Source organism: Seriola lalandi, unplaced genomic scaffold (assembly GCF_002814215.2).
Source record: "Seriola lalandi dorsalis isolate HSWRI2012SDOR001 ecotype SW California unplaced genomic scaffold, Sedor1 jcf7180002054892, whole genome shotgun sequence".
NCBI lineage: Eukaryota > Metazoa > Chordata > Actinopteri > Carangiformes > Carangidae > Seriola > Seriola lalandi.
This window is the reverse complement of record NW_019525444.1, coordinates 33,141-57,624: the sequence shown is the minus strand read 5'-3', so window position 1 is coordinate 57,624 and position 24,484 is coordinate 33,141. Positions and strand designations below refer to the sequence as shown.

Sequence of the window (24,484 nt, the reverse complement as noted above, 5' to 3'; positions counted from 1 at the left end):
CCATGATCACACAGCATGTTCATAACTTGCTGTTATCTGTGTCCTCGTTCTGCTTTGAAGAATATTGCAGGAAGAAAATTGCAAACAGGGGCCCACTTCCTCTGTCTTGTCACCCCAGTGAAGTGAATCTGCGTGTACGGCTTATCTGCCTACTCTGTGAACGGGTGGATTGATGTGCAGTACAGAGATTTTCCCCAGTTAATAGAACTGATAGCAGTGTCCATCTGACACAAGATCAATGTGCCATCATGGCCCTGTCCCCAGAGGGAGGGAGTCACTCTCCACAGACTGCAACCCAAGAAGGGGAGCACATGGCTGTGGTAATGAGACTCTAAGGCCTATAGGGAAAAACAGTCTGTAAAAAGCCTCATTGGTCAGCTGCAGTTCTGTTTTATAAGGATATATATTTGACACTAACTCCCCATGAACCTGCCCTGCCGCTGGCTGTAGGTTCCTATTTAGTGTACAGTTGTTAAACGTTCCCCTTCAGTGTGGTTGTGAACCTCTCCCACTTATTCTGAATTTCATGAGAAAAAAAATGTTTCTTGTGAAATGTGTCAAGTGTAGTATGTGTTTTTCCTTCGGCAGTGCCTCCTGTTTCACCTGTGTCCTCTCTATCAGCCTGAGCTTGTAATCTGTGGAGACACCAATGCTCACTAAAGACAGTCTTTCCGTACTCAGACCTAGCTGAGCGAGTACTCTGTGATACTGTTAAGGCATATACAGTAACAACGTCCTGATGGTGTGTCCCATGTTTGGACTGGTTTTACAGTCCTGTCCGTTTCCTCTGTGTCGTCTGGCTTCTTTTGTGGCCCCAGATTTGTCTCACTGCACCTCAGAGCTGTTTCTCACAGGTTTTCTCATTACTGGTGCGAGCTGGAGTGTGAATATTTAAAAAATGCAAGACCTTGGCATATAAACCAGTCGTGACATGATGAACATGTACATGTTTCCAAGAGGCCGTCCTTTTGTGCGTGCATTAGTCAGACAGAGTCTAAGATAAAAGTCAAGGCAGGAGGTTTCCACTCCCAGTTGTGCAATTAAGTGAGTGCAATAAAATTTTTTCTTAACCTCTTAAGATGCAGGCTATTATCCAATTAGTCTGAATCTAGCAGTGTGTCTTGGCTCGGCTGAAGCAATTTAAGAAATTTATTTTGAACTTGGGGGGCAGTTGTATATGGCTAATTAGTAGACCAACTTGGTTGTGGGAGGGCCGCACCTGAAGAATCTAGAAGCTACCTGAGGCCAATTTGTACAGGGTATTCACCTCTCCACTCCCATTCTCTTTGAATCACCCATTTAAGGTCTCCAAGAGGTTTTTTTTTCCTGAGAGGGCTTTTTTGTTCTCTGTTGTAGCAGGGAGGAGGGACTGGGCAGTCAGCTGGCCACCTATTGGCTCTTCCAGTCCCCTGACCCCATGGTATGCCTGGAATGTATTACCGCTCTCTGCAAAGTCACAACCTGGCAGGTTTCAGGTTGAGACAAGACAGGAGTGAGAATGATGACTCTGAGGACTGTTGAGGAACACGTATAATCTTACCAAAACTCTCAGATTTAACCTCATTCTGTTCCCTCTGCGGAAGACAAAAACCCTTTGTTTTATAGATGGGAACCTCTGCGACCTGAGTAAAAGAATTTAATTCCTCTGACTGATGAATACTTAATCAGAGTTGAAGTGCTTTTGCTTTTCCAGCTCATCTCTGTCTGACTGCTGTGGCCTGAGGCCATGAAAGTCAGCCATTTAATTTGACGGGGCCTTCGCGTTTCTGCTGTGACGTGCAGATTAGACCGGTCGAATTGCTGGAAGGTTTATAGTCACGAACAGTCTGATGTTCAGTTTGAATATGCACAGGCGCAGGCTCTGCTTTTTCTTTACAGTGATGGAATTAAGTATCTGATTTGCAAAGTGAACAATAATGCAACAGATGAGGATGGTGTGCTGCAGAGAACCTGCATAGTCATCTTCTAGTATTAAACTTTGACTTTCATCATGTTAAAGACAGGGATTAGTGCCCTGGAACGACACCAAGGTGAAGCTCCATCCAAAACATTTGCTCCCTTAACTTTGTAGAGAACAGCTTCAATTCATGTCAGTTCCAATGTTTTCCAGTGGCTGTGGGTTTGCACAGCAGGAAGAAGTATGAATGTGTGTATACCCTGGTATTTTTGCTGTATTGTGTGCTGGGCTGTGAACTCTGAAAAGTCGTTCAGCGGTACTGTGAACTTTAAATATCTGATGCAGTGTAGACACTGAATGAGGACTCCCAGCACTGATACTCAAAAGTAGATTTTGGGAGTATAACTTCAAATGAATGACCTAATGCATTATATGACATTGCATTCTGTAGTGCAGGCTGATGTAAATGATGCAGGTGGGTATGTCCAACTTGGCCATGATCCAACATTCCTTGTCATGTGAATACTAGTGGGCTTTGTCTGTGAAGTAGCACTATCAGAGCACTAGTGTCGGGCCACAGTGAAACATTTTCAGATAAGAGTCCCGTGTTGTCCATTGGACCCTCATACATGTGTTACATGAAAGCCAGCTGTGGTTGTTGTTACTGACGTGTCTGTGGGAAAAGTTACAGTTTTTTCTACATTGTCCTGCTATTGCATATGCACTGAATTTAGTTTTAGATCTGTTGAAGATGTATTGCAGCTAACTATATTTTATTAAAACATAATACTCCTTTTACTATGTTAATGCGTAGTAAACAGCATGAAATATTGTATATCTCATACTTATTACTTATTACTGGTCACATGACAAAAATAATGATAGTATGAATATGTTGGATTTGTTTGATTTGAAAGGATTAAACTGAAAGAGCAGAGATTCAAGTATATTAAGCAATACAATAATATTTAGCTGGTAGGTCAATCAGTCAGTTTGGCTTTAATGTTATTGTTTTTATTGTCGGGTACTTTTTCACTCACAGAGGGTTTATACCGTGAGTTGTAATTCATCAATGATTAAAGCAATTAAAGAAAGGATGGCTTATTAGCAAGAGAGAAAGCCATAACCAACCTGCCAGTCGGCCCAAAATCCATCAGTTACATCTTATAAATCCTTTATAAACGTGTATCCCAGCAGTAAAAACTATGAAATAAAAAAACTGTCTGACAGGCAGAAACTCCAGAGGCTGTTGTGAACAAAGAGGTTTGTTGGGAGTTATTAAAGGTTTCAGGCCAAGCCACTGCAGCAGCACCAGACCTCACTAAAGTTACATGCAAGTTTGTCCACGGTGACTGGCCCTAATCTTTAAGCTGTTTATTGCCTGTATCCAATCAGTTGGTAATGGCATGAGTTGCATTTTGTGTAGCGGCAGAATGAATGACAGCTTCTAATAACGTGTTGAAATGGATCCCAGCGGGACCCCGGGCCTCCTGCTAATCTCCACAGAGGAGATTCTCTACGGTGGGGCTTTCACTGGAAGTACCTGCAGTGAAGACTGTTTCTATCCTAACAAAACTGTAAGAGATCCCTTTTTTCTCTCCCCTGGTTGTACAAATGCCCCCAAACGGCATGTAAAAGAAGCTGGCGTAGCTGGCCTCTGGGCTAATGAGGGTTACCTGTAGCTAGAAAAACGACATGCTTCAATTCTTTTCTCTCTTGATCCCATTTATCACCATCAAGGGGAAATGGTGAAGTATTGGTTTACACTTGTTCATGTGAATGTGGAAGTCAGTGTTTGTCTGTCCTTAGCAATACAAATCCTGCTGAAAATGGTTTTTAAAATGTCCTCTGACTCTTTTCTACACAGTTTGCTAATAAAAGTAGAATCTGGGGAGATTTTCCAGGCAGGTGAAAACAAGCAAAAACAGATGTTTCATACCCGCTCTGCTTTTATATAAGCTGAGTAATATCTGAGCGAAAACTTGGCACCATGCAGGCACGCTAACAGTGCTGCAGTCGGCTCTGTTACAGCTGTGAGGTAGTCCACCTGTAACCCCCCTCCCTCCCCCCCTCCTCACCCTTAATGTACAGCAGGGTCAAATGTTAATGGGAACACTGTTACTGATACTGTGAGTCTCTGGTGTTTTCTTCTATAGCTGCATGGTGTGAGTTTGAAGCATGGATGTGTGCTGGTGTGGCGTCCAGCTGTGTGTGTGTGTCTGTGTGTGTGTGTGTGTGTGTGTGTGTGTTTCTGTGCATACATTTGTGTGTATTTCTCCCTGTCAGCTCGGTGTGTGTGGGGGGGTGGGAGCCAGTCTGACATCATTCATCCAGCGACAGCAGACACTGGGTGGGCTTAGTAAGCGGACCATCCTACAGACATGAGCCAACATGGCATTGTCCTTGTCAGGTTTTACTCGTTGCTAATGAAAAGTGAGTTAGCTTATTATCAGGGGATGACCTGCCATGTTTAATTTGTCACACTGGGTTTAAATGAGTTTGCTCTCTTGTTACTGTTTCACTCAGGGCAGATGGTGGGCTTCAAACAGGATGTTTGCCCAGCTGAGATACTCTGGTAGACCTGCCTTCATGTGTGTCTATCTAGAACATAGGGGGACAGTAATATTTCATTTTATTTAACACTACCCAGTTGCTCTGTGCCGTTTCCTCTTTAGATCAGCAGTAATGCATGCACTGCATTTCATATCAGTCATATGTTTTTCCCTTAGGACTAAATTACAATTTATCAGATTGATGTCAGCATTTCATTCCCTCTTTTTATAATTTCTATGCATAGTCTGCTTCGCTGTTTAAAATCTCTTGCGTCACCATCAACAGCGACGGTATGAAAAGTCATACCAGGCTGAACTGAAGGGCAAGGACTTTTAGAAACAAAAGAAGAGATTGACTGTGATGGGCTGCTGTTCGTGAGATTACATTTTAACCACAACCGCCCTCAGTGGTGCGTATATGATTGTGCAGGTGTGCCCACAAATCACCACCAACTTCCTTTCACTTCGTGCATGTTTGCTCTGTTAGTTTACGCCCTCTGACAGTTATACTGAAGGATTTGTCTTAATAGAACAGGTATAGTGCGGGTTTATTCCCCTTTGGTGCGATGTAAAGCCTTAATGTAGATCATGCTGTATGCGGATGGTGGTGAGGATTACATTTTTGTGGTTGGATGCTGTTGTTTGGGATGTGTGATAGTTTCATGTTATTGTTTATTGACTTTCATTTGAATCATATTGTGGTGGTAAGATCTTATTCTACAAATAAATATTGTCCAAAATTCATCATTTGGAAGCTTTAAGCTTTAATTGTAGTTGCATAACAGTGGAACAGAGATTAGTTTGATTATTTGATGTTAATTTGCATATTTGTCTTGATATATAAATATCCTTATTGATATCTCAGTGATTATATACATATATATTGTTACACAGTACGTGAAAGCCCAGAGAAGCACAGGTGCTGTGAGGGCACGTCTGGGTGACCAACACTGTTCTACTTGCAGCAGGTCGATACCGTCCGGTCGCTGTTTGTCCAGAGACGACTCATCCGTGAGCCATGTTCTGTACAGGCACACACTGGAGTTAGTGTGTTAACAGCAAGGCGTGCTCACTGTGAATAGCCTGATAGAAATGTTCGTTCTCCCCACCCCACCTACTGCTTTGTGAGAGTGTTTCCTGGAATTACAAAGAACTGGATTTATCAGAGTGCTGCTGTAGTACAATGAAAACACACCAGGAGCAGAGCAGTTACAGGCAGAAACTCACACACACACACACACACACACACACACACACACACGTTCATCATACGACTTTACGTGTTCTTACCGTCAGCGCAGTAATTGTGGACCACACTGTAACACACCATGTCTATATAAACCTCGTCCTCTCATCCTTCAGTAAAGTCATTACACCGTCACTGGAGCATAAAGAGATCGCAGCCCTGGTCTCCTCTTGTTCTCATGCTTAATTCAATCTTCAAATTGAGTCACTCCATTCAATATTATCTCCATTTATTTGCTTAGTGGGTCTAAGTGGCAATGTTTCCCCGGAATCAAAATGAGTTGCCTTTAGTGCAATAGCTTTATACCATTCTTAAAAATACTGAGGATACAGTGTAGGTGAGTGCGTCTGTATATCTGTGTGTGAAATGGATTAAGGATTAAGGGTGAGGATTAATACTGTTTGTGTGTCTGTTCCTTACCTGTATTTGCTGCAATGAGAGGAAAACCACTTTTATCCTTATTCTGCTTGTTTATTCCACTTATATTCTTCAACAACAACAACATCTAATTACACAGAAAATAACCAATACCAGTAAGATATAGTAATGGCTAAGGTCTATTTCTCACAAATATTTGTCACCCAAACTGCTTGTATATACAGTATAAAGGACTTCCCCTTTTTCAGTTCTGTGTGCTCTCATTTAGAGGCCAGCGTGGGCTTCATCTGTATGTTATCAAACTGTGAACACGCACTCGAGTGCCTGAATCAAATCTTTCACAAGCAGCAACAACGTTTGGCAAAAAGACAAACCGTCTCGTGTGCAGAGAGTTCATGCATTGCCAGAAAAAAAACCATACAACAGTTAAAACTTCCGTCTCCCATTCACATCACTGAAACTCCTCAGAACTGTCCATCCCCATCCTTATACAACAACACCTCGTTACCAGGGGCAACATCCGCGTGTGTCTACTTGTTTCCAGTGGGTCTGACAAAAGCAGCCTGAAGCATCACATTTTTAATTGCACAGGAGGTAGACCTGGGGCTGCCCTACATGATGCATCAGAGCAGAGTCGTGACTGGATCAGATAACTGTGTTCGTTGAGTTGTTAAGAATCCACATCCTGAGGATGTGGCTCGATTTACCATATCATCACCCGCAGTATTTGTCTACTGCTCCATACTGTATTATACGGAGAGTGACACCGGTAGAAAGATAGAAAAAATTGTAACTAATTTAACATAGAGTAATCTGAGTAACTGTGACTTCTTACATCATGTGTTGTATATATTGCATATTTTTCCCAGAGGTAAAGGAGTGGCCTTTCTGACAGTAAAACACAGGCCCTGAGGTTAGATTCTGTTTCTTTTTCTCTGCCCTGGGGGCCACAGCCGCACCCTGGGACAAACAGGTTGCCCTAAACTGTATCTGGACGGATGATCAATCTCGTGTGTACGGCTAACTTACTCAAACACACTCACAGCTACATACTGCAGTATGTATACAAGTACATAAATGCACACTTGGAGCGAAGGTTGAAGCGTTAAGTTCTCGCTTTTGCTCTTAATCTTACTCCAATTTCCCTCTTCCATCTCGGCCTCTTTGTCACCCACTCACTTTCCCTTTCATGAATATTTACACAGGGAAGAGCCAGCAGGGTGAGAGGTTGTGTGCCAGTTACGTGTCATCATGATCGTGTTCAGACTGGATCCAGATGAAGATGAATGAGATTGTGCTATGGTCTTCTGCAAACGTGACTGACTGGCCCTGCTTATTGTTTCTTCTTGTTGTCTTACAAAAAGCCCATGAGATGGAGGAGAAAATGTCATACAAAAGGTTTTTAGTTATCTTTCATTTAGTTTGGTTATTCAGAAATAGTCAGGTAGGAGGTGAGAGGATGAGAATCTACCTGACAAGGCGCGATCACCCTTTTTTGCCCCTCTTCCCTTGCCACTCACTCCCTTTTTAATACCCCCTCCCGCTCCTCTCCTGTTTTCTGCCCTCAGTCGGCGCTGATTAAGATGACTAGCTGAGCTCACCTCTGCTTAAACACCGCTGATACGCAGCAGTTCACCTAACTCCCTTCTTCAGAGAGGAATGCAGCCACGCTCACCTTGGCTGGGTGTGTTTGCCACAGTAAATGTTTGGTTTAGCCAGCCGTTCGGATCACTTCATAGGCAGAGGGGGCGAATTTCAACATGTCCTCAGAGGAGGAATGCAGCAGCCCCTCTTCCCTCCCATTCCCTTCCCTTCCCTTCCCTGGGCCTTTGACAGCATGTTTATGAGGAGGTGATGAGCAGGGAGGTACATAGGAGGAGAGCACACATTGTTGCGTTTGGAACAGGACAGGAAATTAGATGTGCTGTCATGGCTGAGTCAACTGTTTGTCACTCAGGTTTTGGTCGTTTTGACGCATGGGTCGAGACAGAAATCCTTTCAAATCCAAACCGAAGAACCCGAGGCCAAAAATCTGAAAAACAGTTTGTTTTTTTCCTGATTCCAGCTGACCACAGCGAAATGAAGGACAGGCTAGTGATAGTGTTTGATCTAGCTGGCTATGTTTTGCATATTTAAAGAATGGTATTCTGTTATTATGGCAGCAAAGAGACTTTATGTCAGCTGTTTCCCCTGCCTTTAAGCTGACTGGCCGCTGCCTACACTTTCATATTTAGCGTACAGACATGAGAACTGTATCAATCGTCTCATCTAACTCTCCGCAAAGATGTATTTACCAAAGTAATCGAACTATTCCTTCGGTTGAAATGTTTCCTTTAAAACTGTAACACCAGCTTTACTCTGGCTGAAAATGCCACAGCTCAGTTGTAAAGCTGTGTGTCCACTGTATGTCAATCCTGGTGGCATCAATCTGAAGTGTTGAATTTCCACAACAAACACAGGTGGCCCCACGTGGTTCTGCTGAGACAGTAAGACGACGATGAGTATGTTTATGAGGTCGATCCTTTTGTCCTTTTGCTACATAAAAACACTTCCTGAAGCCAAGGCCAAGCCTTCCCGAAGCATGTGTGATTAGCATTGGACTTTGGGCCCGAATTCCTCTTAATTTCTTTTCAGTGTGAGCAAAGTTCACACTAACTGATCTCTAAGTGTTTTGTAAGAGTTTGCTTTTCCTCTGGTTTGACCCTGTTCTTTCCTGCTCTCTCTTGCGCTGCTTGGTTTTCTCCCACAAGACTGGCTAACCTTGTAAGTTGGTGTTTGGAGACACTCTGTGCTTCTTACAGCTGAGAAACACATTGGGTGGCCATGACTTCTGATTTAATGTGTATGGAAGTAGAAGAAAGGCAAGTCATGTAAGCTGAAAACACACACCTACCCGCTCATGTGCTTATAGTACACTCACACTATAGATTACAGAGTAGGCCTCCACACACTCGCAGTGGGACTCCGTGGCCCTGATTCTCTACATATCTACCGGTCCTACTAACGTCTACAAACCTCTGTGGAATCTCAGATGCTGTCTACATTACTGAATGATTACCTGAACCGAGGCCACTTCCTCCCAGTCTAGCTGAAAACCGCTGGCCCACGGAGGCCATCTTGGCTCTTTCTGGTTGTCATCACTCTTGCAAGATAATTGATTCATTGCTTATAATGCACATCTGGTAGCTGAAAGAAGGGATAATTGTACCTGTTTCAAATGACGCAGGCGTAGCGTGGGGATGTCTGTTTTTCATGCATCAGTTGGAAATATTCAATGTAAAGTTTAGGGATATTATATTGTAGTCAGAGGACGCAATGTCGTTGTTTTCATGTAATTCTGGTCCAGATTATTTTTCATCCTGGGTGTAATGAGACTAGATGAAGGTAAAATTTATGCCACTACTGATGAACTAGGATTAGAAATGTTATCATCACCCATATGGTTAAGTTTCAAATCAGTAATGAGGTGTTCAATCTAAGATTAGCAGCAGGAAACCAACTCACAAGGTGGTTTTCAATGCAAAACCAAACTCCCTCAGTCTGTTCATGTTCAAGTGACGCATCAAAGAGAAAATATATTTGTCTGGGCTCTTGAGATGTTTTCATGATGAGTAGCAGGCAGTGGTGGAGCGGTGGAGACTGGTACACCACCTCATCAGGATGAAAATTCACCTCATAACTTGAGGATAACATCTGAGCACGAGTAGCTCACCATGAACAAGATTTTACAAAATCTATGCAACATTTTTCATGTTCCTCGGAGTCCTTCCGTCATGACTCAACTCAGAAACAAATAATCCATCTTCAAGTTGGAACAATTCAGGCTTGACTCATGATTTTGATTTGAAGGCACAATGACCGTACTGTTGAGGTGTCTTTTAAGTCTGCACCCATTATCTGTATTTATTCTTGCTTATCAAGGTAGCTACCCCGCAGTTGCAGTTAATATACTCACAAGCTTGACTAACACCTTGACTCACCAATTTGCACTTTTCATTATCCACCACTGCCAGTATCATGTTGGAATTCATCCAGAAAGGTCTGAGGGTTTTCAGAAATTTTGAATGTGCTCAACGCAAACCACTACACTACTGTCTGCTTTCGCTTCCCGCATAGTGCAGCAGGCCACGTCTCACACACTGAAAACAAGACTGTCTGCACCTTCCGCCTACAAAGTGGAGCTAATAAATCTCATGCTGACAGTAAATAGTGTTGTCCCAGCACAGGGCCTTGCAGAGGGGGTAATCCCTCTACTTCAAAGTTCTTGTGGTGTGTTAAAAGGTGCTGATGTAGGGAGTGTCTGGGTGAGTGGACAAAAAGATCAGGTCCATCACCAAGAAGCTAGTGTGTGTGTCTGTCTTTGTGTGTGTGGTGCCCAGACTTGTTACGGGTCATTCTCTGACTGCTCCGCTCTTCCCACGTCATGTGTACTGTGTGTTTAATACACTCATTAACTTAGGTGTCACCGTTAAAAATGTCCTCTAGTTAAATGATGGATTAAAAAAAAAAGGTTGTGCATATTGAATGTACTAGAATATGAACCTGCAGGATTCTGTTGCTGTGTTTAGACTAGCAGGATTATCTGGGAGATCGTCTAGTTTTTTTATGTTGGTGATACTGTCTCTGCGCTGTGTTGTCTAACACCATGGCACAACCCTGATATGATCTAGCGGTAATAATCTTTATCTGTCTCTCCCTCTCTTTCTGTCTGTCTGTGTGTTCAGGCTTCTTGCAGGGGCACCCAAGGAGAAAGCCCAATCTCTACAAAATGTCAATGAGACAGGTGCTGTGTACTCCTGTCCCCTTACCACACTCTCCAATGACTGCACCAGGATGGACTTGGTCAGCACAAGTAAGCATGGCGCAGAAATCTCAGATGTGATTAGCTGTTTTGGTATTTAACAGAAGAAGAGTTTCTCTGTACAGGTTCACAGTAAAGCTTCAGTATAGCTGACTGCATTCTGCACCTTAGCAGAATCCAAGATGAGGGAGAGTGTGAGAGGAGCATTGATGTAAAAAAAAATAATAATACGGCCACGCTAGCAGCTTTGTGAGGCTGCCTTCAAACACAGTGGTGCTTTGAGCCAAACGCTAACATTAGCATGCTGACATACTAAAGTTCAGTAGGTTAGTAGGTAGCCTATAAAATTTACATTGTTCACAATTGCAGTGTAGCGTGTTAGCGTGCTAACACTTGCTAATTTGCATTAGTTTTGTAGGTATTTGTTGTTGTTGTATGACCTGTATGAAAAGATGGTTGTGCTAAAGGATCAACGCAGTTATTCCAGTTTGAAATATGTCCACTTCCATTGCCTGCTTAATATTTCAAACTTAATGCCATTGGTTTTTAACGCAGGCTTTTGTTAGAACTTTGTTGCAAGTTAACTGAGGACATATTATGGGGTATTTTTCTCTGACTTACGAAAGGTTCCTTTAAAGCCACAAAAGGTATTTATACAGCTGTATTCACACTCTGAGGTGTATTCCCCATGACAAGGAAACTGACCTATGTGTGGAAATCTGTTTCCCTTTGGCAAATACAGGTACTGTTGAGTTCCCTTTTAGTAAATTATAACCTACCATGAAAATCAGTTAACTTCCTCTTTATTCACTGAGAACAGAGCTCGTGTGTCTATCTCAGAGTCTGATCCCCGGCGTGTTCCGTAGCATTCAGGATCATTTTCTGCACCTACACGACGAGCTCCAGGATATAAAACTCTGAAAAGCGCATCCTTTCTTAATTGAAGGTTATTAACTGATAGACTTACCGCTGTTCTACCTTAAGGTGAATACGGCGAGCCGGAGGCTAAAAGTAAGAACCATAATAAAAGGATTCCTCGTCTCTTTTAATGTTGAGCTTGGAGTGACGGGCGCTGCAGTCACAGAACATTTTTGAGGTTAATATCTGTCAGGGCAGGAGCCAGGCGGATCTGTTAAGGTTGGTTTTCCTGTGACTGTGATCCCCATAATCATGATGATTTTTTACATTTTACTATTCTCTAAATAAAAGACAAAACATTTCAGTAATCTGGATGTTCAACTGTATTTTTTTCTCTGTAGTTCCATGTTGATAGTTACCTTTTAAACCCTGTACATGACCCTGACCCTTATGACACATCTACAGCAAGTCCCTCTGAGATGGTGGAGGGCATGTGGCTGGGCGTGACAGTGGCCAGTCAGAGGGACCAGCCGGGGGGACGTGTGCTGGTGAGATGACATCCTGTTTTACTCCATTAGTCAGTGTCACAGGTGATGTACTGTGTACAGTATACAGCTACACTCACTGCAGCATCGACGGGATGCAGGGTGGAAATAAGACTCTTTTGTATTTAATTATCTTGTGTCAAAGATGAGCGGCACACAGCTCATCACACACACACACACTCACACACACTCACACAGGCACACACACACACACCCACAAGACATAACAAATACAGGTAGGAAATACCATGCCGAGTCATGTTCGTGATCATGAGTAAGAGGTTATGTTTTTCCTGAGGGATTCTTTTGTTCCTTTTCATATGAATTGTTGACGCTGATGTTTCTTTTGATGTTTTTAATTATTAATATACACATACTGTACATTTTGGGGAATTAACCATTAGAATATGATACTTATTTAATTTCCAGTACTGCCAGAAGGACTTTATCGTCAAGAATGTTTTTCATCCTCCTCTTTATTGTTTCATTTTCGTTAGATGTTTTTGCTTTTGTTAGTACAGCACAGACTACAGTTAAATTAAGTTATTTATTTTGTATTATATAGCAGCGTGATGCTAACATCATACACTGTTTCAGCTGCTTTCTGTTTTCTTTCTTTAATTTTGTTATCGTAGAAGTGATAATTGCTGTCCTAAGTATGAGGGAATTACTTGGGGTTTTGATTTAATTTAATAGCCATTTAATTTAAATTTTTTTCTGTCTTAGCCACATTGTAACTTAGAACGACTGTGCAGTCCATAGCATCCTAGAATACACCCTCTTCTCTGGTGTCCAGGCATGTGGGCATCGATATGTGAAGATCATCCAAGGCGGCACAGAGGAGCAGCGGCGGATGATAGGGAAGTGCTATGTAAGGAGTAACGATCTGACCTACGACCCAAACGATGACTGGCAGACTTACAGTTACGAGGTCTGCAACCCTAGCTTTGACTTGGAGCTCGAGGGCATGTGCAACATGGGCATCTCAGGCGGCATGACAGACACTGATGTCTACATCGGCGCCACAGGCAGCTACGTGTGGCAAGGTGGGCACTGAGGAGTTAAAGCTGAAAGGAGGGTTTTTGTTACTTAACATTGAAATAATGGGCAGGTTTCACAGACAGGGATTAAACGCATCCAAGAATAGCTAGTGTTAGTCTAACTCTGGGATTATTCTCTGTCTGGGAAACCTGTCCATTGTGCGTGAAGCAGATTTTAACATTGTTTTCTGATTCTGCTTTGTTATAAAGGAAATGTTCATGTAACATGGAGAGATCCGGATCCATTGAACGCTTGGGACTCGATAGGCAAAGACTTTGGCCAGCTGAAAAAGCGATACAGTTATATGGGTGAATATTACAGTCATTGTGTTTTTGCATCATATTAATTATAAGATCACTGGGGAACAGGATGAAAACCTAGCTGTCAGTATGAATAACAAGAGAATAAAAACAAAAGAAAAGCAAAGATGGTTTTTATTAGAGAATGTTTCACATTTTATCATGATATTGGAAAAAAGGCCTGTATTACCTTTACAAAGGTCAGATGACAGTTTAACAGTGAATCTCTAACGCTCTTTACCACAGGTTACTCAGTTCTCGAAGAGAAGAAGCTGCTGACCCATGACGACTACACAGTAGTGACAGGGTCTCCCAGGGATGAGTCCAAGGGCTCAGTGGTGTTTGGGACAAAGAATGACAAGGGCATTGAATCGGTGCTCACCATCCGGGGGGAACAAGTGGGCTCGTACTTTGGGAGCAGCCTGGCTGTCACCGACCTCAACAATGACGAGTGCGTTTCTACACAGCGGATATTTGTGATTGTGGAAAATTGATCAGTAAAACCTGGTTCTGTTTTAGCCTTCTCTTTTTTTATATAGTACATTTAAAATATAAGAGCATTATTTCTTGTGTGGACCTCATACTACACATGCTTGGAATCCACTATGTCTAAGTACGAGAGGAATCACAAATTGGAAGTCATTTTAATTAAAATCTAAACACTATCCTACAATAATAGGAAAGATAATTGCATCAAGCTGCAGTGCAGAGGACCAAAGCATATTGCAGATGGCATCCCATTAATTTAGAATCAAACTGTCTTCCATCAGATGCCGAACTTCAAACACAAGCTGCTCAAGAGTCTAAATTGACAGTTGGAAAAGAAGAAAAGCACGAGTGTTATGTGTGGATGCTTTAATAGATTGACTGTAACTGTATCTTGATCTTTTGAGCTGCCTCATGGTTGAATACTCCATAGCTCTGATAAGCCCTGTTATGCAGAGAATGCATGATGATGATGTTTGCATGAGCCGCGGTGAGAGAAGAAAACTTGTCCTTTCAACAGCTCAGATAAGGTGTTCATCATGACATCATGGTGAAATCATGTGCCTCCTTTAATGCAGGAGTTAAACCAGTTTAAATTTGTTACATACCAAACCCCGCTGGATCTATGGGATTTTAAGGAATACAATGTTTTGTAATGTTTTGGATGTTTTCCTTTGCCTGTTACAGCTGGAATGACCTGATTGTGGGAGCCCCGTTTTACTTTGACCGTATGAACGATCATGGTGGAGCAGTGTATATCTTCATGAATGAGAATGGATCTTTCCAGAAGAACGCCACCGTGATACTGAAGGGTCCGTCGGCTTCTGGATTTGGGTTTGCAGTGGCTGCCATTGGTGATATCAACCAAGATGGATTCCAAGGTATGACTGTGGGTTCATTGATAGAAGTCGCTACAAAATGATGTAGTCTATGAAATGGTGATGTAGGGACTTCTTTTGTTTATGATGTGTTTCCATTGCTTTGTCTACACCCTGTATGTACTGAACTAAAAGGTGGTGCATTCACTGCCCTGCTCAGGAAAGGAGTGCAGCTGTTGTAGAGAGGAAGCATTGGGTTCGGACTTTGCATGATTGTTTTTTTTTATACAATGTTGCAACACATTTATCTCAGCAAGGAAACTAATGGACCTTGTTGCATTTCAGACGGTTGAAAAGCTGTACAAAACTGCCTTGGCTAGCAATTAACTCATCATTAGGTGGCGCAATGCTGCCACCTAGAGGGCTAATATATTCCATATACTGATTTGTTTACAGCAGCTTGTCTTCGCACATTTCCTTGAGATATTTCACTCCATTGTCACTGTCTGCAGACTTTGCAGTGGGAGCTCCTTTCCACGACTCAGGAAAGGTCTACATATGGATGGGAAGTAAACAGGGAGTCTCAGAGAGGCCCAGTCAGGTAACATCTGACTTTACGCCATGAATGTTCTTCAGACATAATCTGAATGGGCCCACAGTTATTGTATTGATCTCTCATGTGTCATTGTTGCCCTCTTTAGGTGATTGAGGGTAAGACAGTGGGCAACAACGGATTCCATACCTTCGGCTACTCCATCAATGGAGGGATGGACATGGATGACAACACTTACCCTGACATCTTAATTGGTTCTCTGGACGACCGCATTGCCCTGCTCAGGTAGAAATAAGAAAAAACATGTAATTATTGTGTGTAAAAAGGGGAACATTTTTATTTTGTTAAAGATTAGTAAATGTCTAATATATCAAGAAAGTCCTGTGAGCTATGGTGTTGTAAAATCCTTTGATAAGCCTTTGGTCAAGCAGAAAATGGTATTAAGTCAAAAGAAAAGATCAGTTTTTGAAAAGATAACATTCAAGTTTTCACCTGGTAAAAGTTCAAATACAGATTTGTATTTAGTACACAGATATGTGTACTTTCTTCATATGATGATGATGATGATGATGATATAACTAGTATAACTGTTTGCAGAGCTCGACCAGTCATCCACTTAACAAAGGACTTCGTAGTTATGCCTAAAATCGTGGACCCTAATCAGTGTCCTGGAGATACGCCATGGTGAGATACAGTCTCAGATCATCTCTTTCTGAAACTGGCTCATTCACTTTCTTCTCATGGTTGTTAACGTCTCTTTGTGTTTTACAGCATTACAGTGACTCTGTGTATGTCTTTCACTCTGAGCAATGGAAACAAAGACTTCAAGAAAAATATCAGTAAGCAGGCCTCCTTTTCTTAAACGACTTGTAATGTGTAAATGAATAAATTGCATAAATAAAGGCTGCAACTTTGAATCAATATCTATATCTATAGTTAAAATGTGTGGAGACACTGGGCCGCTGGCCGCTCACAGATCCTGATGTAAATTCTCTATGTTACATGAAACTGCTTTATTATCAGGTTAGCACCTGCTGCAGCGTTGTTTAATGTACTGTGTGTGTTTGCACTTTGTAAAGCGCTGAATTACACAGTGAAGGCGGACATGGAGAGGAGAAGTCCACGAGTTCGTTTCGAGAAGGGTGACACCTATAATGGCCTCCTTAGCCTGCCGTCTTCCAAACGCACATGTCACACTCTAAAGCTGTTTGTTATGGTAAGGTTTCTACAAATACAAAAAAAAGAAATGTGTTAATTGCTGTGTACGTTCATGCCTTTGTACATTTTTTCACTGAAAAGCTGCTGTTGCCAAAGTCTAGTGTTAAATTCTTGGGTGAATTTACAGGAGCCTGTGAGGGACAAACTGGAACCCGTGGTCTTTTCCCTCAACATGTCCTTACATGAACCAAAACCAAAATCCAGACGCTCCTTCCAGAACCTGGACTTCTTCCCAGTCCTGAGCCAGGAGCAGAAACTCACCCAAAGAACTGAGGTATGGTGTGGCGCATACGCCTCATTCATATACCACATTTTTAATAACTTACACAATGAAGCACATGTATATGTGATAGTCCCTCTGTAAGGTGTGATATAATCATTTTTGTTCAATTTCCTGCAGATTAACTTTCAGAAGGAGTGTGGCTCAGACAACAAATGCAGCAGTAACCTGAAGCTGAGAGCCCAGTTTGTTGACAGCAATAAAAAGCCGTACCCCAGGTGAGATGAAAATCTGAAAACAGCGCCTTCATTAACTGTAAATGGGAAAAGGGTTTATTCATTTTCTTGCCAAGAGTTAGACAAAAAGTTACGACGATACGATATGAAGCTACTGCCAGCAGCCGGTTAGCATTAGCTTAGCATAAAGAATAGAGAGAGGGATGTAACACATTATATCTCATTTGTTTACCATACAATTACCTTTGGACAGAGTCAGGCTAGCTGTTCTGCCTGTTTTCAGAGTTTATGCTAAGCTAAATGCATGTGAACGTAGTAACTGATCAAAAACAATAATTGAAAATAATTATAATAATTAAATAATACATGTTCTGTGTATCCAGGCAGGGCAAATTCCAGGTACTTCAGTTCAACAGCAATATGAGGACAGTGAGTTTGATGGTGAAGGTGACTAACATCCCTTCCGCGGGGAAGGTGGCTGAGGACGCCCATCAAGCCATGCTCAACATCACCATCCCTGAGGCACTGAGTTACTCTGGTTTCAGGCCAACGGTACGTCCACTGGAGGGCAGCAGATGACTGAGAAATGTCCATTTAATAGCTAGTCCCTCTTGCCAGATCTTAAATCCTTTTATTGAAAGCACAGAATTACACAATTACATTGTTCATTTTGTTTATCATAAAGATACAAAATAAGTTTACTTCAATTTCCACAAGAGCAGTAAACACCACACTGCTTTCTCCTTCTTGCACATGCATCCCCACTTTCCTAAACAGCTGAATCTCATAACTCACTGTTCACTGTGTCTATATGCTGACTGTGTGTTTAGGACCGTGATATACAATGCACTTTGGAAAACACAGTGATTTGTGAGCTGGGGAATCCGCTTAAAGCCAACGAGAACGTGAGTGTTAACAGCCGTCTTTTAAAGAGTTTGACTTTTTTTCTCCTCTGCCCAGGTTGGTTTGTGATTCTCCTCATTTCGTTGCTTTCATTGTCAGGTGTCACTTTCCATCATCTTTGAGACATCAGGGATTAATCTTTACACACAAGAGATCGAGTCCCAGCTGCTTCTGTCCACGTAAGCGCTTGAGATTGTTTATACTGTATCTATGGTTAAAGGGTCCATAAATTGTACCAGTTCATTTTTAAAGTGATACTGAACTTTAGAGGCTAGTTTTTATTGACGTCTGTTCAAATTTGGGTCTCAGTTTTGATTCTGCAGTAGAGCATTTTGTAGCTGTTCCTAATAGTTTTTTTTTTTTACTTTTCAACTTTTGTTAGTACAAAATGTAAAGTTGCATTTTAATTGTCAGGGGTAATGTTATTGTGGACATACATTCTGGTGTGCAGTGCTATAATAACGTTTGTTCCTTTAGTGTTAGTGAACAGTTTGACCTGAAGCCGGTGCCTGTGGGCCTGCTGATCGAAAATACCATCCTCCCCTCCTTTTCCATGTGAGTCCCATTATCTAATAACCCGTGACGTGGTGTATATACAGTAAAGAGCACACAAATGCCACAGACACCGCGGAACTGAATGTCACATCACATTATCTTCCACAGCCGCACAGTGTACATTCATTTCTCGCTCTCACCCTTGTACAGAGAAAACGCCTTGGTGCAAACAAACTTCGGTGGGACAGTGATGGGCGAGTCAGCCATGGTAAACACCAGTGACGTGGGCAGTCTGGTGGAGTTCACCTTCAATGTGAGTCACCTTCACCACGCAGGCTATATTAGACCTCCACGACTGTATATTGCATTTACAGTATGTGTGCTGCTCACCCACATTTCCCTCATCCCCACCCAGTCTTTGGAGCCAACGCTTTTATTCTTCAGAAGTTTAATATTGCGTGGGGAAAGGATTGTTATGTGAGCCATGGTTTGTGGTGTAAGCATGACCATGGGGTGGATACTATTTAGGAGTCACAAAGTTACAGTGCAGCTCTGACTTTTATTTTACACCATATTGTTATTTCACACTATCGGTTTGATTTCAGCTGAAGTTCCTTTTTCTGTGCTGCTGACCGTCTGACTCTCCACCAGGTGAACATGAGAGGTCAGCCCCTGGGAGACTTGGGCACCCTGGCTGTGGAGTTTGAGTGGCCCTTTGAGGTAGCCAACGGCAAGTGGCTGTTGTACCTGACGAAGGTCGTCGTTGTGGGGGAATCAGACACGGAATGTAGACCTCCTGAACCAGTCATCAACATGCTTAACCTGACTGTAAGGCTCTGTTTTAAGCTTTGGTTTAGACCCTCAATATGCACTTTTCTTCATGTGTCACTCCACTTACAGTGTGCAGATTGAAACTGAGGCAAGGGCGTAGGTTTTTTCTCAACGCTGGTAGAGACACAACGAGTTCACTCAAATATTAGTAGTGACAATTATGTCCTCCCAAAATATAATATTCAAACCTATGCCCATGAACTGAGGTAACCTGTGAACCCAAAATAAGTGCTTAAAGATGCAGATTATAATGCACAAATCAGTTTCAGTGATTCAGCTGGAAAACCACATGAAAAAGTGACTGGGTTGATATTCAGCCTGGGACCTTTGATGCGTGTCCTGTTTTTCTTGCAATCTTTCCTATCTCTGTTCTCTGTTCTTCCATGCTTTACAGCGTCCTGAAAGCGCCCACACCCCTGAAATACGCACATCCCAAAAATGTCCCATTTCTGAAAAAGCCACAAACTTGGTTGCAAATAAACAGAGGTAGAGGCTCTAATGAAAGGCCTTGGACAAAGAACAACAGTGAGAGTGTACAGCTAGCAGCTCTGTGAGGTTGCACTAAAGCACAATGGTGCTTTGAAGTAGTTGCTAACGTCAGCATGGTAACAAGCTCACAATGACACAGCAGGTAAAATTTTTTAGCATGTTAGCGCAGTAGCTTCCGCTAATTAACGCTCAGCACACCGTACAGCAGAGTCTGAGGGGAATATCAGATGTTCCCATCTCTAGAGCAAAGCAGCACGGCTAAAAACAGCGTGACAGTGTTGATTTCTCAGGTACCTTTGGGAAATGTAATAGAGCAGTTGAGGAATTTCTCTGAAGTGCACTGACACTAAGCAAAAACTGACTGTACTCAACTGACGCTGAGTGTATTGTGCTGTGTACAGACTTGTGACATATGTTGTAACTGAGTGAAGTGAAGCAGTCTGAGCAGTTGGAGTAAAACGTCAGTGTTAGAAAAGTGGTGTGAAAATGGTCTGAGAGCCAAACCACAGCTGTTCAGAAATACATTTTGGAAAAAACATCTGTGTCGCCACATTGAAACCTCACAGAGCCCCAAATAGAAAATCATAATGCGTGTGGCCTACATATAGACGGTGAAAATGACAATGCTATTCTAAGAAGAATTTGGTAATGTCTTTATCAAAACCAGTAATTACTACTAACCCTGTGATGTAATGTCTCCGTCTCCTCTGTTTCCTCCATTCATCTTCCCCCCTCTCTCTCCCTCTCTCTCCCTCTCGCCTTTCAGTTGTCAGAGCGCGGGCCGAGGCGTACTAAACGGCAGATCGTGGGGGATGATGCTCTTGATTCGACCCCGTCACAAATCATTGAGCCACAGGCGGCCATCACACTGGTCACTCACCGAAGAGACAGCTACCTGTTGGTAAGAAAAGGATCTGCCTGAGCGCTCTCGTCAGCAGCTTTCACGCGTCATTGGAAGTTAATACATTTGATCATCAGGGTTAGACCTCTCCCCTTCAGCAGACACACAGAACGACACATCAGACACTACAATATCCATATAAGTCCCAAGTACATTATGAACAGTGATGTTACGTTATTGTATACTGAGCGTAATCACGATAAATAAATAAGAACTTGTTGCAATTTTACAACTGAATGGTACAGTAAATAATAAGGAAACATGCAGATAAATTTAAATTTTTTGATTATTGGATGGTAATCCGTCCAATATTTGTTGAGACATGTTGTCTCAATACCACCAGCAATGGCCGACTTTCACTCCACATGTCCTATAGTATAGTATAGTCTCCCCTGAACTCCTATAACAGTAGAACTGGCTTTTACCGTCAGTGCTCCTAGGCTGTAGAAGTTACAGTATCAAGGATTTACTGCACTGAATACTGCTTATTCAGCTTCTGTACAACCTAAAAAGAGAAAATCAGCAAAAGCAAAATACTGTAGTTGTCCACGTTTGTTCAGTTGGTGTTCATCGTGTTTTGAAGGAATGCTCCAAGGGGACAGCGAGATGCGTGAAGTTTCGCTGCCCACTGCTCAACATGACGGATTCAGCCAAGATTTATGTCCGGTCCCGTTTGTGGAACAGTACAATGCTCGAGGTTTGTTCACCAGCTGCAGCCACACACACACACACACACACACACACACACACACACACACACACACACACACACACACACAAAAACTGGGCAGAGACCTTGTAATTCAATAGTATTTTCCAAGGTTGCAACCTTTACTTCTATGTGAAAATGTTCTGATGTTGTGTGTGTGTGTGTGTGTGTGTGTGTGTGTGTGCGTGTGTGTGTGTGTGTGTGTGTGTGCGTGTGTTCCTGCAGGACTACAGCAATGCTGAAGTTATGGTCAAAGGTGAAGCCACACTGAAGCTCATTACAGATAAACCAACCATCAGGATGGACAGTCAGACCACCACGGTGGGTAAATGGTGATGAGAATGATTACGATGATGAAAGCGATGACTTTACCTGACTGTCTCCACCTTTCTTGTAGTTCAAAGTAGAAATAAAACCAGTGGAGGGAGTGGAGACGCCCTATGAGCTCCCGCTGTGGATCATCATCTCAGCAGCAGTAGCTGGAATTGTACTACTAGGAATCATTATTCTTATACTATGGAAGGTGAGAACACAAATCATCGCTCTTGTACACAGACATGTCGTGAATCTGCAGACACAGACTTTCTCCGAATCTCTCCATATGTACAAACATCCTGTTTGGGTTATAAGATAGCTGCTGACGCATTCAACTCACGTCTACAAACTCCATATCAAGCCATTAGTCTAACCTTTGACCTACCCCTCCCTCCACATGCACCCTCCTCCTCCTCCTCTTCCTCCGTCCCCAGTGTGGCTTCTTCCAGAGGGCCAGCAGGAGAGAGATGTATGAGGCCAAAGCCCAGAAGGCTGAGATGAAGATCCAGCCCTCTGAGACAGAGAGGCTGACTGAGGACTACTGAGGCCCCCATGGGTCCCCAGACAGCACACACCAGTGGGGCTTATGGGTAAAAACACCCCTTCCAATGGATTTTCTATGGACTCTTTTAGTGACAGCACTAAGCTTGGGGTGTCACTCAACTTACCGCTTCACTTTCTGTCTCTTCACTTTACATTAGCTTCTTGTAGTTACTGTAACTAACATTTATTCTGTTTCCCTTTCAGGCTAATACTGTGCATGGCGCTGCTGATCACTTTCTATCACTTTTGTTTTCACTACTTTATCCATCTTTTTCATCATACTCAGTAGGATATTGTGGCTTTCTCTGTTACCTAACCTGATTTTCCTCAGCCTCTGAATCCTAAAATCTTCTTCTCAACCCCGTCAACTGTCCCAGCTCCCCTGCCACTTCAGTGCATCCTGTTTAATGTCACCTCCCTCTCTCCCTTTTCCCTCCAGCTTGGATTCTTTAAGCGAGCCATCTACTACCGGATAATGCCAAAGCACCAGGGGGTGAAAATTCGCAAGGCTGAGCGCTATCAGTTCAATCTGGGATTTCAGCCTGAGGAGCCACAGAAAAAGTATTGGATCACCAGCTGGACAGAGATGCAGCATTACTACTACTGAGGCCTTTACCTTGAACCCTGAACCACTCACCGTCACACTGGCACGGGACAAACAAGGAGCACTGGGTTCGGTCGAGCCGCATGGACTTTGCAGTGCATGGACCAACTGTGGATAAAGCATTCAATTTGAAACTTCTTTATCTTTTAGTGCATTTCATCAACTCTTTCAGTGCAATATACTGAACTTTTTTTTTTTTGTTTCAGAGATTGTAATTTGTTAAGTATTTTTGAAGAATGCAGTGTTGTACATTGGAATTGGGGTTGCATTCAAGAGTAATTTGTAAAATTGTTTTTGATTACGTTGCAGGTTTTTACTCAGTGTTGCATGTATTCTCTCATTTCTTTCCATTTTGTTCTTTCTGAATCCTCTAAGCAAATCTACTGGTCATTCGTCATGTTTTATTGCCACCATGTCTGTGTCTCCTCTCTAATCAGAAGAATGAGTCCATTGATTTTCTCTGTGATTGTATATGCCCTTCCTGCTCTGTCTCCAGGCATCACTTTGTGGTCAGCTGGTGTAGGTTATGTAAAGGTTTAAAAACCTACATCTGTCGTTTTTGGAGGTCATTTTCCAACTGCACTTAAAATATGTTGACCAGAATCCGCTCTGTGGCGAGTGAAGATGTGTCTTTATGTGATGTGCATGTCGGTGCGTGGTTGTGGCTCTCGTATGCAGAACCTGACTTTGTGATTTTCAAGCTATGTAGAAATATTACATCCCTGACAAAATACAGACAAGTACAGAGAAAAAAGTGGCTCTCACTGGTGAATGAAATATTTTAACTGCCTACATTAAATTCCATGGCAAGAGTCGCCTGAGCAACCCTGCAACAAGTTGAAAAGCAATAGGTTCTTGTTTGTATGTAGAATTACCCAGCATTTGATGATGATGATCATGGGAGCACACTTGATTATTATTTATTACACTGTCCTGTGTTATTACAGTAAAGAACCTGTCTGAATATCGTTAATTATATCGCATACAGGGAGTCACCACACTGGATTAAAGAATACATGGTACTGTATCTGTCTGGAGGCTTGTTGGTATCGTAAACTCCAGCATAGATAGTTATGTCGTATATTGTACATAGTGACAAGTTATGTTGAATTGACTATTTGAATGAATGCATATGTCATTGGCCTTTTTTGTTTCACTGACCCTAAGCTTTGTATTTTTGTACGAGACAGTAAGCTGACACTTGGATTGTTTCCACGCCATTGTGGCCAACCTGCAGCACTGAAGATGTAGTGGATCAGGAGAAGACAGTCGCCGAGCGGTCTTTGATGGGACTAAGTGTTGTGTTAGCACTCTAGTTTGTGCTACCTGAGAGCCCACAGCTACTCTTGTGACTTGTGACTGTGGCCTTTGCAGAGGCTCCATTGACTCTGAGTAAATAAGGGAGGGCTGAAACCAATGCACAAACTCTGTTCTCTGTGGTGGTGTTGTTGTTTTCTGTTTTGTTTTTTACTGTGCAGTTTCAAGTAATTAAATTGTTTTTAACAGCCTTTGGGGTTCAATTACTACCAGGAGACATTCTGTGTTT

The 24,484-nt window shown here is 42.5% G+C and overlaps 1 protein-coding gene across 2 annotated transcripts in view; it reads left to right on the top strand.

The window, feature by feature from the left end:
• itga3b (integrin, alpha 3b) overlaps positions 1-24,446 on the top strand; it is a 26,064-nt gene extending 1,618 nt beyond the window's left edge. Inside the window, exons 2-26 of one of the 2 annotated variants that reach the window (XM_023429317.2) lie at positions 10,798-10,925; positions 12,198-12,280; positions 13,074-13,323; positions 13,528-13,626; positions 13,864-14,068; positions 14,791-14,984; positions 15,434-15,522; positions 15,623-15,759; positions 16,072-16,158; positions 16,246-16,313; positions 16,554-16,690; positions 16,820-16,966; positions 17,093-17,190; positions 17,532-17,700; positions 17,979-18,053; positions 18,151-18,230; positions 18,529-18,606; positions 18,757-18,859; positions 19,198-19,374; positions 20,633-20,767; positions 21,351-21,464; positions 21,702-21,797; positions 21,874-21,999; positions 22,226-22,381; positions 22,774-22,895. In XM_023429317.2, coding sequence (XP_023285085.1) covers positions 10,798-10,925; positions 12,198-12,280; positions 13,074-13,323; positions 13,528-13,626; positions 13,864-14,068; positions 14,791-14,984; positions 15,434-15,522; positions 15,623-15,759; positions 16,072-16,158; positions 16,246-16,313; positions 16,554-16,690; positions 16,820-16,966; positions 17,093-17,190; positions 17,532-17,700; positions 17,979-18,053; positions 18,151-18,230; positions 18,529-18,606; positions 18,757-18,859; positions 19,198-19,374; positions 20,633-20,767; positions 21,351-21,464; positions 21,702-21,797; positions 21,874-21,999; positions 22,226-22,336 — 2,986 coding nt within the window. In that variant the 3' untranslated portion in view covers positions 22,337-22,381; positions 22,774-22,895. Of the gene's footprint in view, positions 1-10,797; positions 10,926-12,197; positions 12,281-13,073; positions 13,324-13,527; positions 13,627-13,863; positions 14,069-14,790; positions 14,985-15,433; positions 15,523-15,622; positions 15,760-16,071; positions 16,159-16,245; positions 16,314-16,553; positions 16,691-16,819; positions 16,967-17,092; positions 17,191-17,531; positions 17,701-17,978; positions 18,054-18,150; positions 18,231-18,528; positions 18,607-18,756; positions 18,860-19,197; positions 19,375-20,632; positions 20,768-21,350; positions 21,465-21,701; positions 21,798-21,873; positions 22,000-22,225; positions 22,382-22,773 lie in introns of both variants that reach the window. The other variant, XM_087180126.1, reaches the window with a different exon arrangement.
• The last annotated feature ends 38 nt before the right edge of the window (positions 24,447-24,484 follow it).